At 44.1% G+C, this 11,354-nt stretch overlaps 2 protein-coding genes across 3 annotated transcripts; one reads left to right on the top strand and one right to left on the bottom strand.

Annotated features, from left to right (window-relative positions):
- Positions 1–966: 966 nt before the first annotated feature.
- On the bottom strand, positions 967–3,316 carry LOC147496476 (uncharacterized). Of its 2 annotated transcripts, XM_086562469.1 has the most exons (3): positions 2,981–3,316; positions 1,585–1,637; positions 967–1,184 (listed from the first exon to the last, which is right to left on the bottom strand). In XM_086562469.1, the coding sequence occupies exons 1-3, from the start codon at positions 3,311–3,313 to the stop codon at positions 1,082–1,084; spliced, it is 489 nt and encodes a 162-aa protein (XP_086418595.1). In that variant the 5' UTR covers positions 3,314–3,316; the 3' UTR covers positions 967–1,081. The 2 variants fall into 2 exon arrangements, 1 of the variants encoding a protein (XP_086418595.1); XR_015196611.1 differs by lacking the exon at positions 1,585–1,637.
- A 2,592-nt stretch (positions 3,317–5,908) lies between these two features.
- On the top strand, positions 5,909–8,987 carry LOC147496477 (uncharacterized). The gene is made up of 5 exons (XM_086562586.1): positions 5,909–6,699; positions 6,783–7,260; positions 7,535–7,620; positions 7,894–7,965; positions 8,556–8,987. The coding sequence occupies exons 1-5, from the start codon at positions 6,058–6,060 to the stop codon at positions 8,985–8,987; spliced, it is 1,710 nt and encodes a 569-aa protein (XP_086418712.1). The 5' UTR covers positions 5,909–6,057.
- Positions 8,988–11,354: the final 2,367 nt, after the last annotated feature.

Genomic DNA, 11,354 nt, shown 5'->3' on the forward strand with positions numbered 1-11,354 from the left:
AATTTGAGTTCGGATTTTGTTACGTACTGTCGCCCGTAGATCTCCACAATCCCTTTAACAGTGAAAATGTAATGTCAACCTCAAAAACACATTAAAAGTATTTATAATGAGATGGATAAAATTGCAAAGCGTCACTAATAACAAAGGCATGGGAAAAAATTGCACCGTATATGGTATACCTCAATTTCAGGAAACTGGTGCCCTCCAGCCGGGTCTACCATCTTTTTCTGAGAAGTCACAAAAGTAAGAGTTAATCTAACCACAACTAACCAAGAAGTAAAAAACTTAAATAAAAAGGTGAGGAGAAAGAAACCAAAGTTGTCCTAAAGTTGTAATAAGATCGAAACGTAATGTAAAGGAATTTGTCAAGAAAGTTAGAAATGTGGTAAAAACAAACAGGAAAACGTGGTGCTTCTTTGTAATGCCAGTCTACGAATGACAAAGAGGAGGTGTAGCTCTTGGTGGTTTAATTTGTCCTTTTTTGGGGGAAAACGCATTCAAAGGGAGAGCCAGACTCCTATGACCTTGTGCACTTCCAATCGATCAAGCGTATATTTATGAAGAGTAACAAAAAAAGAATGAACGTTAAGGAAACAAAAAGTGATAAGCGGAAAAAATAAGAACGAAGGAAGAAAGAAATAAAATCTGGCCAAAGCCGTTAAGTAGATAAGGAATTCGATGAAAAGAACATTTAAAAAGATGCGGTTAGAAAAAAGAACAGAGACAAAAATCAAACCGTATATTGGACAAACATATAAAAGGAGATAATGGTAAAAGTAAAAACTGTATAAGAAATCAGCTCGGATACCCTAGTTGACAAGCATACCCTATGAATACAATGATAGAGAATATGACATTGAAGATTCAAAAGCCTCGAACCTCTAGATACAGGTCATAGAAAACGAAATGTAGAAAAATAATTTCATAAACGAAAAGAAAAACAAAATACAAAAGATATTTACTCTAAAAGATGGTATACCGGAGCCCATGTTTACCTGCAAGCACAGATGTAGGCATCGTATGATGTAAAAGGAGGACAAATCTAAACATTTTATCTCCAACTGGAAGGAGACCAAGTTTGTCAGCCAACATAACAATTCCAAGCCCTGCCGGCGGAACCAAAACCAACCGTCCAAAAATGATTGCAGCGGTTGTTCTCAGGCCAAGCTTTGAGCTTCTTGGACCTACATCAATATCATTCATTGTAATGTCACAAGAACTCTCAGGATTCTTAAATTTAAAGTATTTTCATACAACAGCTATTCCATTAATTCAATAGCATGCATCATGGATTTGCCCTCTTTATACATGCTTGTGATTCTAATGTTTGCAGAAACAATACTTTTACTTGGCATCATTTGCCCTCTTTATACAATAAGATGAATGCAGTAGAGATAAACCTATGTTACATTGACACAGATACGTGTGTCCATATCCGATGCGGATACCAAGTGTCTGACATGGCAAAATATAAAAAATTGAGGTATATATCAAATACAATATGTGTCTGTGTCTGTGTCGTGTCACGTGGATATGTATCCGGGAAAAATATGGCGTGTCCATGTAACATAGAGATAAACTTACCATCTACAAGATTGCCGCCAAGTGCCAGTAAAATGCATGGAATTATCGCTTCCCTGATACAAAGTTACGAGTTAGATAAATGAATGTTCATACAAGTGCCAGTAAAATACATAAATGTTAGATATCATTCTAAGACTGGCTTCGAGAAATCGATTAATTGACAGATGCAGAAGGATCTTCTGACAAAAAATTTATGCACTTTAAAAAAGACAAATGAATGTTCATACTTAACAACAAAGTTACGATTCATCAAGTAAGTACCCCCAAATTTTCAGAAGAAATCTTTTAAGTATACCACACAGGGCTTTACTTTCACTTCCTTAAACTATAACTGTAGTTCCAATATGTAATTTAAAACTTGGAAAACAAACCAAGCTATAAGTACAGTAACTCGCATGAATTATTTTTTGGAAAATATAGAACGTACCTGAGAATTATGCAACTGTCAGTGAAGAAGAAGAGTGGGGCATCATCAGTCCACACCAATCTTCCATTCTGACATAACATTCACTACCCCAAAGCCTCCCTCTTTGCTTGGAAATGCTACTTCTCTACAAGAGAACACCTTGCACAACTATTTTCTATTTCTGACAAGTCATGCATGATGTGTGGCAAAGCCATAGAATCCATTCATCATCTTCTTTTGAATTGGCATTTTATGAAAGCAATGTGGTATCTTATTCCCTGGCAAATAAGTCTGACACAATTTCAAAGCTTGCAGGTCAAGCAATGGATTGATCTATGGTATAATCAACTTAACCGGGTGGTTCATTGATAGAATTATTTGGACTAAATACTGCCTATTTTTTTTGTGTTTGGAACATTTGGCTTATAAGATGCTCAGGGTACCACAACAAAAGACCACTGAACTTGTTTTCAAAGATGGCAAACAAGTTCTTTGTGGCATCAGAAATCTTGAAATTCAATTCTGGCAACTATCACCAAGATAGTCCACTGGATCCCACCAGAAAAATAATTCTATGAACTTAAAACTAATGCTTGTTTTAAACATTGCAATATTTCTAGTTATGGCTATACCAACAGAGATTGTAATGGTGATTTTATTGCAAGGGGAACTGAACAAGGAAGGGACCTCACAGCTAAAGCAGAAAGCAGAGGGATGCTCCAAGCAACCAATGGAGCAGGAAATTCAATTACACACACCTAGATAATACATTATCCAATGGTAATTTTTCTACTATAGAAAATGCTCTAATAAGTGGGTCAAGAGATCAGGAGACAAAGTAGCTCATACTTTATATCAGTGAGGCTACCTAAATGACTTATCTACACCATCGGTCCACCACTCAAAGCCTAAATAACCCAAACCCATCAATTAATTATATTCAAAATTCACCTGAACTAGTTGATTTTAACCAAAAGAAGTATCAAGTACCTGGGCTTGCTGAAGTGAAGCCATGGCTTGAGGATTAAGAGCAGCTTCAGGAGGAGGAGTTGGAAATGCCGACGTAACAACAAAAGTGAGAGTGCCCATAAATCCACCAATAGCAACGCCTTGGATTGCACTCGTGGCAGTGACTACAGCAGCTTCGACTGGTAATGATTTTTTAGCGAGCCATGCACGGAAGCCGGATTCTAAGACTTTAAATTTTGTTTGGAGTTGAACTATGGGATTTGTAGGTGGTAATAATAATCCTAGTTGTTTATTTGGAGTATTATGATTGGCTAATACTACTACACCGCTGCTATCGACTTTTTGTTTCATCATCTTTTTTTTTTCACTCTGGGTAGAAGATACAGAAGGACGAAGAAGAATGTGAAAAGAAACTTTCACTAATAAAACAGTACAAATAGACGTGTCGTTATTTTGTTTTTTGTTTTTTTAATTTTTTTGCCTTTATGGAAAATACCCCAAAAATATATGGGAGATATTATTGGATTTAGACAGTTATTGGGGTATGACAAAAATTTATGTTAGTTACGGGGTATGGGAGTGTTTTGTTGGGTATGTCCAAAATCACCCTAACTTAGTGATATTTAATTTCTGTATTATGCTTATTTAAAGTTAAGCTTAAACTGTTTTCTAACTAACTCTAAAAAATGAAGTTTGTTTTTTCCAACTCTATTCTTTTTATTATAAATGTGTCTGCAAGCAATAAGATCAACAGAAGTTTTGAATATGGCCGCACCCAGTGAAGCATGTTCTCATTGTGGCGCGATTGTTTGGAATGCAGAAAGAACCAAAATTAAAAAAACACCACGTCATCTTGAATTATCGGTTTGCTGTCAATCTGGAAAGGTAAAACTGACCTTATTGAAACATCCACCACAATATATGGCTGAACTTTTAGATTACAATAGGGGTGTAAGGCCAAGGCGTTTCAGGATAAAACATTCATTCTTACAACCTCATTTTCGCTTTTACTTCAATATGTGGTGTAAAAGGGTGTTTTGGATTTTCTGTTGGGACCGAGTTCGATTCTGAGCGAACTGCCTACGTATCCTCTTTTTTGGTTTTTCTTTTTGGGGGAGAGAGGAATCCGGCCCGACGTAGTTCAATCAGGTGGTATTTATAGGCTTAGGGAAATGTCAATCTAGAAGGCACGTGTGTCTATGGTACACGTGTAAGGTGGAGATCGCGAATGAGTGTTGAGCTGGTTATATTATAAGTCGTGTGTTGATTGGGTGTTGGCGAGGTTACCCCTATTTCCCGGTGGTGGGAAATACAATCAAAATTTTGGTAATGATTACCCTTGGTGGTGATCATTACCCGAGGCGTTCTGCCTTTAGCCAAGTGCTTGTACCGAGATATCTTCGTTCGTATGCAATTCTGGAGGTCGTTCTTGGAGGTCGATGCATTGAAGTCGCGTATGCAATGTTTCTTAGAGAGCTGCTTCATAGATCGGTTCTGGAGGTCACTGTACTGAGATCGTTTATGTTTTGTATGCAATGTTCTAAAGGGGATATTGCTCCCCTACACAGCCCCCTCTCAGTAGATTGGTTGTGTTCATGCAAGCATCTGCTAAGAGAAGAATCAACACTTGGGTGAAGTATGAGCGAGCTATGGTGATCGTTCTGACTGAGATGGCGCTGAGTTTGAATCTTGTAACATGATGGTTTTGGCGGGAAAGAAAGATTAGGGCGTGGGTGGCACGTGACAGAATCCTAGCAGTTGGAAAGGAGTCGTGTCGCCGCGTTATTCGAATCCGGGGAAAAAGACGAGTCCTTAGACACGCAGTGGGTTATATGATAGGTCGTAATCATAACTTCTTGGGAACTGAACAGGCGGTTGTGTAAAATCAAATTTGGGATAATCGAAAGGCATTTCCAGGCTTCTTCTTCCGCAAAAACTCAAGCTTGGGCTCTGCAGGTGAGTGCTTCTGTTGCTGTTTGCTTTTCATTTTCACTTTGCTGTCTTCTCGTTCCAGTAGGGTTTGTTAAGTGGGTAGGTCAGTGTTAGGTTGTAGGGTTTAAGGTTGGGTAATTTGAGAAAAGGAAATACTACAATGTCGGATTCTGACGACACTCGCTCAGAAGAGGTTCGAGAGATTTCACTGAGCTGCGGAGAATATGAAGAGGAGAATGAAGACTCGTTGAGTGGTGGTGGTGGTGGTGGGACTGAGGTGGATGAAAAAGTTAGGGTAGAGGAGGTTAATAGTCGATCTGGGTCAGACGATGACGTGGCTAGTACGTCGGGTCGAGGGGAGATGACGCCAGCAGGTGAGTTACCCCTAAGGGCGGTATAGCATCGTGCTGCTAGCTCGTTTCCTGAGCTGCGAGCAGCTTATGGGATCAATGTGCCCGACCTGGAAATATATGAACCCAGGCTGAGTGAAGATGTTCGTAGTGAGAGGTACAATCTTCCGAATGGTGGAATAATCATTTGTGAAGGTTAGGTGAGAGCCGCATACATCGGAGATACCGCTCGAAATTGGTTTGTGACTTCTTGAGTCACTGTGGGAAATCTCCATGCCAGTTCGTTGGTAACACCTGGCGATTATTTAAGGTGTTCGACCTGTTGAATGCCAGTGGTGAATACCACATAGGGGTGTCTGACGTAATAGAGCACTACGTAATGAGGCGGTCTGGTAATCTAAATTTTAGCTTGCAAACCATGATGACGCGTTCTGCTGTGCTCGATGGTGTAAGCAATGAGGCCTGGATGAAGAGGCCGTTCTTTGCGCTAGTTGGCAACCATTGCTAGTGGATGTAGGTTCGCGAACTAGGATGTGTAGCCTAGCCGGTGGGTAGGCTTGTCTTGCTTTTGACACTTTAATGGGTGAGCGACTGTTGTTCTAACTGGTTCATCTCTTTATTTTATTTGCAGAATTTCTGTCGCGGACACCTTAACCGATCGGGGATATAGAAAGGTTCGCGCGGTTGAGTCGAGAAGAAAAGCGTGCGAAGCTTCCGGAATTTGCTCATTTCTTTGAGGAAAAAGGAGGTGCTGCGATCCGGGAGAAAAGAAAGGCTCAAAAAGAGCGAGCTCTAGGTCGAACGAAGCGGGTGGTGATGGAGAAGCGTACAAGTGATCTGATAACACGGGAGGACCGAGATCGGGCGCGTGGCGTCCCGAGGCGTCCTCCTGGCGGTGGTACTGCAGGGGCTGGTAGTTCGAGCTTTCGTTCTGAAGGGTTAACAATTGACGCTCCTGTGGAGCTGGAGACTGTAGCCTTCACTGCTCGTCCCAGAGGCAGATCGGAGAAGAGAAGAGCTGAAGCGGCTGAGCCAGAGGGGGCTCGAATGGCTAAGGTTGTGCGACACGCCCTGGGGGAGAGCTCTAGTGGGGGGGGTGGTGCTAGCGGTGGGCGCCGGAGTCGGGCGAGGCCTGAGCAGGTCATGGACTTGGCGACCTTCGGTGTGGGATCTAGTCCGTCTCGACGAGGACGGGAACCCAGTCCGCTAGCAAAAGCGAAGGCTCCCCGCAAGGCGAGTGGGAAGGCTGTTGTGAATGCTGATGACCTGGAGGCCCAGTTCGTGTATTTAGATGAACACGGAGGGCAACGAACGATAAAGCGTACTGACTGCAGTTTCAGGTCGAGTAAGGTAGCGGCCTGCTTGCTGGAACAGATCGCGTTAGATGGCAATCGCAAGGAACTGGATGAGAAGGGACTGGCGGATAACATACGTCGGATGGAAATCGCGCAATGTCTGGTACATGGTTTTGTTGTCCTTTGAGATAGCGTGTTTTGTTATGTGCGTTGTGTTGATTTGTTTATATATATGGACTATGGCAGCTTGTCAGTGGTTTCCAAAAGTTGAAAGAGATTGCACAGTTCGCTGAAACGGATAGAGAGTCTGTGTTGAAGCTGTCAGAGGAGCTGAAGAATGTGCAGGACGCTGCGAAGATGGAGCGTGAGGAGCTTGAGGACCTGCGGAAGGCTCATGAAAATCTGAATCTGGCGAATATGCTGAAAGATACTGAAGCTGAAGATCTGAGGCAAAAGCTAGAAGGGGCTGAAGGGAACGTTCGTGCCGCCACTGTGGAAATTGGAAGGCTGAACGATTATGCCCTTCACTGCAAAAAGGTTGCTCAGGATGCTACTAAGGCCTATGATGATCTGGATGCGGACTTCGGAGATCTAGAAGCGGATTACAAGGCTTTGAAGGAGGAACACGCACGCTGCACGTCTCGTACCTTAGTGGAACAGTTCGAGGGAGAGACGGTGGTGGGCGATTGCCTCCTCCTTGACATGCCAGAGGCCGTGGTGTCCGGTCCGTCGAGGCTGTGATCCGGATGCATTGATGAGTTTGGAACTGGATGGCGTATCGATCGTAGTGGACGGGGGAGGCTGAGGTCGATGAAGCTTTTGAGGCTGCAGGACTACCTGTGGTGCCCGGGGAGGGCGAGTTGTAAATTTGTTGATTGTCTCTTATCAACTTATATGCTGCGATATAATAGAACTGGTTTCCTGGGGTAACCTGGGTAGTTTGCCTTTCTTGCATTTCTGTATTCTGTTTTGTTGAATGAATTGGTATCCCGTACTAGTTTGGGGTAACCATATGAAGTTAACTTTTGAGGTAGCCGGGTTGGATTTCCTGAGTAATCTCAGCAACCCGGCTAAAGAACGAACTGTATGAAAGTGCTATGCAAAGAAGGTCGTTATTTGCTTTCCTGCGATGTTGGCGCGAATTTCTCTTTGGATAGCAGATTGCTTTGATGGGAATGCCACGTGACGCTTACGCCTCAATGTAATTATGAGACGCTTTAGGAAAAGACGTTTCCTTTTGAATAAAACGGTTCATCGAATACCAAAACAAGTATTTGCTTGTCTTAGTGCCAAAGCTTCAGTCTGTCTTCTTGCTTTACTCGTTCGCTGTGCATTTCCTCCATTGCTGCTTATTCAGGTATGTTCACTCTCTTCTGTGAGTATTCTTTCGTTGAGAAAAGTTGGGGATAAGACTGTAGCTCATGTGACAGTATGTTCCTTTCCTAGGTTTTATCATGGCGAGATGTCATCCTTACGTGAGAGGAAAGGACAACATAAGGGAAACTTCTCCGCTGATAATGGAAAAGATGGAGTTTCACCCGCACGTGCATGGTGATCGCGGGAAGAGGAAAGCTGATGCTGTAGAAGCGAAGAGTCATAAGCATATGTCCTAGGAGGGCTGGACGTCCAACTGGCGGCATTGTCTTTAGGTCGCCGCAGCGGGTAGGCGACACTGATCGTCACGCCATGAATGTAGCGACCTGGGGCAAGGTCGCCCAGGAGCTGGTGAGAGTTCGTCCTCGCGCTGTAGTGACGTGGGGAACGAGTTCTACTACGTGGGGAAGACTGGGAAGAAGCGTATGGTGAAACGGTCAGACTGTAGCTTCCACTCGGCGCCCATAGTGACCAGCGATTCTGAAGGGGATCGTGTTGGATGGCGACAAGGCAGAGATGAAGGATGAGGACATGGAGACGCTACTGGGGACGATGGATATGGCCGCTTGTTTGGTAAGTTCATGATGCACTAGGCTGTTATGTCAGTTACCAAGGCGAACTAACTCTTGGACTTCGTTCGTGCAGTTTCTTGCAGGATATGACAAATTGAAAGAAGTTGTACAAAACACCGAGGCTGTTGATAACCCTCACGTCGAGCTGGGGTGTATGCGAGCGGCGTGGGGGGCTGACAAGAGAAAGCTGGAGGTGATGACTACCAAGTACCAGAACGCAACTGCTGAGAATGCCGCGTTAGTGACTGACGTGACGGAGTTAGAAAGGGAATTAGCTGTGGTGACTGCTTATGCTAAGAAGTGTCGGCGGTGGCGCCAAAAGCGAAGAAGAAGATATCTTGAAGCTCAGATCGCCCTACCCGCCTGGACGAAAGTAACGATGCTGAAGAAAACGATTGCGAACGACGAGCGAGGTCATGAGATGCGTGTGATGCTGAGGTCGTCTCGTCATACTGCTTCGACTAGCGCAGCGCCAGAAGATAAGCATGTCCTAAGTGAAATTTGATTCTGATTTGGCTCTGTCAACCATGAATTGTAAGTTCTGTTTACATTTCCCTCTCTTATACGAGAGTTAACAGTAGAGCTGTGTTTTCAGGCTTGCCTGAGTAGTTCGCCTTTTTTATTCAGGAAACTGGTGTCCACGAAAGTGGCAATTCGATACTCGGTTCAGTTTTGTAATGATCACCGATCTGGATTTCCTGGGTAATCCCAGCAGATCGGTGAATGTAGTTGTTGTGACGAATGGTCGTATAATTTTATTGGTGATGTTCCGTATGCATGTTGCCGTGCATTTGTGTGTGACTAGCGCTCACTTAGGATTCTAGAAATATGCGTTACGCCCTTTGTGGTCAACCCTAGAAATATAGGTCGCCGACGCGGATGAATTGGAGGCTATGTAGCCCGTGAGCTCCGGAGAGTCACCGCTCATGGAGAGCGTTCGTCGTGTAGTCGATCCTAGAAATATAGGTCCTCGACGCGTAACAAGAGTTGGAGAGGCGAGGTAGCATGTGAGCTCCAGAGAGTGCGCGCATGGAGAGCGTGCTTTCGTGGTCGATCCTAGAAATATAGGTCCTCGACGTAACAAGAGTTGGAGAGGCGAGGTAGCCTGTGAGCTCCAGAGAGCTGTCTGCTCATGGAGAGCGTGCTCGTGTGGTCGATCCTAGAAATATAGGTCCTCGACGTAACAAGACTTGGAAAGGCTGTAGAGCCTGTAAGCTCCGAGTCAGTCATGATGCCGCGAGAGCGTGCTCGTGTGGTCGATCCTAGAAATATAGGTCCTCGACGTAACAAGACTTGGAAAGGCTGTAGAGTCTGTAAGCTCCAGAGAGCTATATGCTCGCGGAGAGCGTGCTCGTGTGGTCGATCCTAGAAATATAGGTCTTTGACGTAACAAGACTTGGAAAGGCTTTAGAGCCCTGAAGCTCCGAGAGAGCTGATGCTCATGAGAGCTGCTCGCTCGCTCAATTCCTAAAGTCTTCGCTGGGTGAGAAATGGCGGACCCAGTAAATGTGTTGATTATCTATGCTGTGTAAGCTGTTTGACTTGTCAATACAAGTAAATAAATTATATTGTATTAGTTAACACAAGAAACTTAAGTTTCATTAATGTGAACAAAAGGATATACAACATGAATAGCGCTACTGGTAAAATTTCTTTAGTAGATAGGTATTCCAAGGTCGAGGCAACATCTTCCCCTCTTGGGTTCTTAGCCAGTATGCTCCATTTCCGACGACGCGTTCCACGATGTAGGGGCCTTCCCATGTGGGTGCTAACTTGGAATCGCCTTTGCGCTTTTTTTTCAGCACTAGGTCGCCAGTTGAAAAGACCTAAGATGCACTATTGTAGGAGTTCTTCGAGTTTGTCGATAAGATGCAACTCGATGGCAGCTAAGTCCCGCTTTTTTCCAACAGTCGACTTCTCGCGGCTAACACGGAGTCGTTGTGTCCCCGACTTCGACAAGTTCCGATCGAAGTCGTGAGCGACCGTCCACCGGTGGAATTACGGCTTCGTGCCATAACATAAGGAAAATGGTGATTCACCGGATCGATCGAAATTGTGGTGCGGTGAGCCCATAGAATATTCTCCAATTGATTTGGCCATTGGCTCTTATTCTTTTCAATATTTTTCTTCAAGTTTTCCAAGATTGCTTTGTTACTGGCTTCTGCCTGACCAATACTTTGAGCGTATTGTGGAGTAGAAAATGCGTGAACGATCTTCCACTTGGCTAGAAACTCTTTAACCGTTCTGCCTTTGAACTGAGGCCCATTATCCATTACTAATGTATGTGGCAAACCAAATCTGGTGATGATGTGAGTCCAGATGAAGTTTCTGACATGTGACTCTTTGACGTGTGCTAAAGGAATAGCCTCGACCCACTTGGTGAAATAGTCGGTTGCAGCTAGGACAAAGCGGAAGCCCGTACTTTTCTGTGGGATGAACGGTCCCATGATGTCCATGCCCCACATGTGGAATGGCTATGGGCTTGCTATAATCGACGTTCATGAAAGCGTTTAGATGATATTGTGGCCAAATGTTTGACACTTGACACATTTGAGGACGATGCTTTAGCATCGACCGCATATACGGGGGCAAAAATATCCTTGTGAAATGGCCTTATGGGCTAAAAAGAGCTTACCACCGCATGATTTCCACATTCTCCTTCATGGATCTCTGCGAAAACTAACTGACCCTGCTCTGGAGTGATGCAACGCAAGTGTGGGCCACCAGCGGATTTCCTGAACAATTTGTTATGGAGCAAACAATAACGTCGTGCTTGATAGGGGATCTGCTTAGCCTTGGTACGTTCCTCCTCGAGGGCGTGCGGCCGATATATAGTCGATGATAGGCTGCATCCATGTTTGACTCAACTGAC

This window comes from Coptis chinensis, chromosome 5, assembly GCF_015680905.1.
Source record: "Coptis chinensis isolate HL-2020 chromosome 5, ASM1568090v1, whole genome shotgun sequence".
In the NCBI taxonomy this organism is placed as follows: Eukaryota; Viridiplantae; Streptophyta; class Magnoliopsida; order Ranunculales; family Ranunculaceae; genus Coptis; species Coptis chinensis.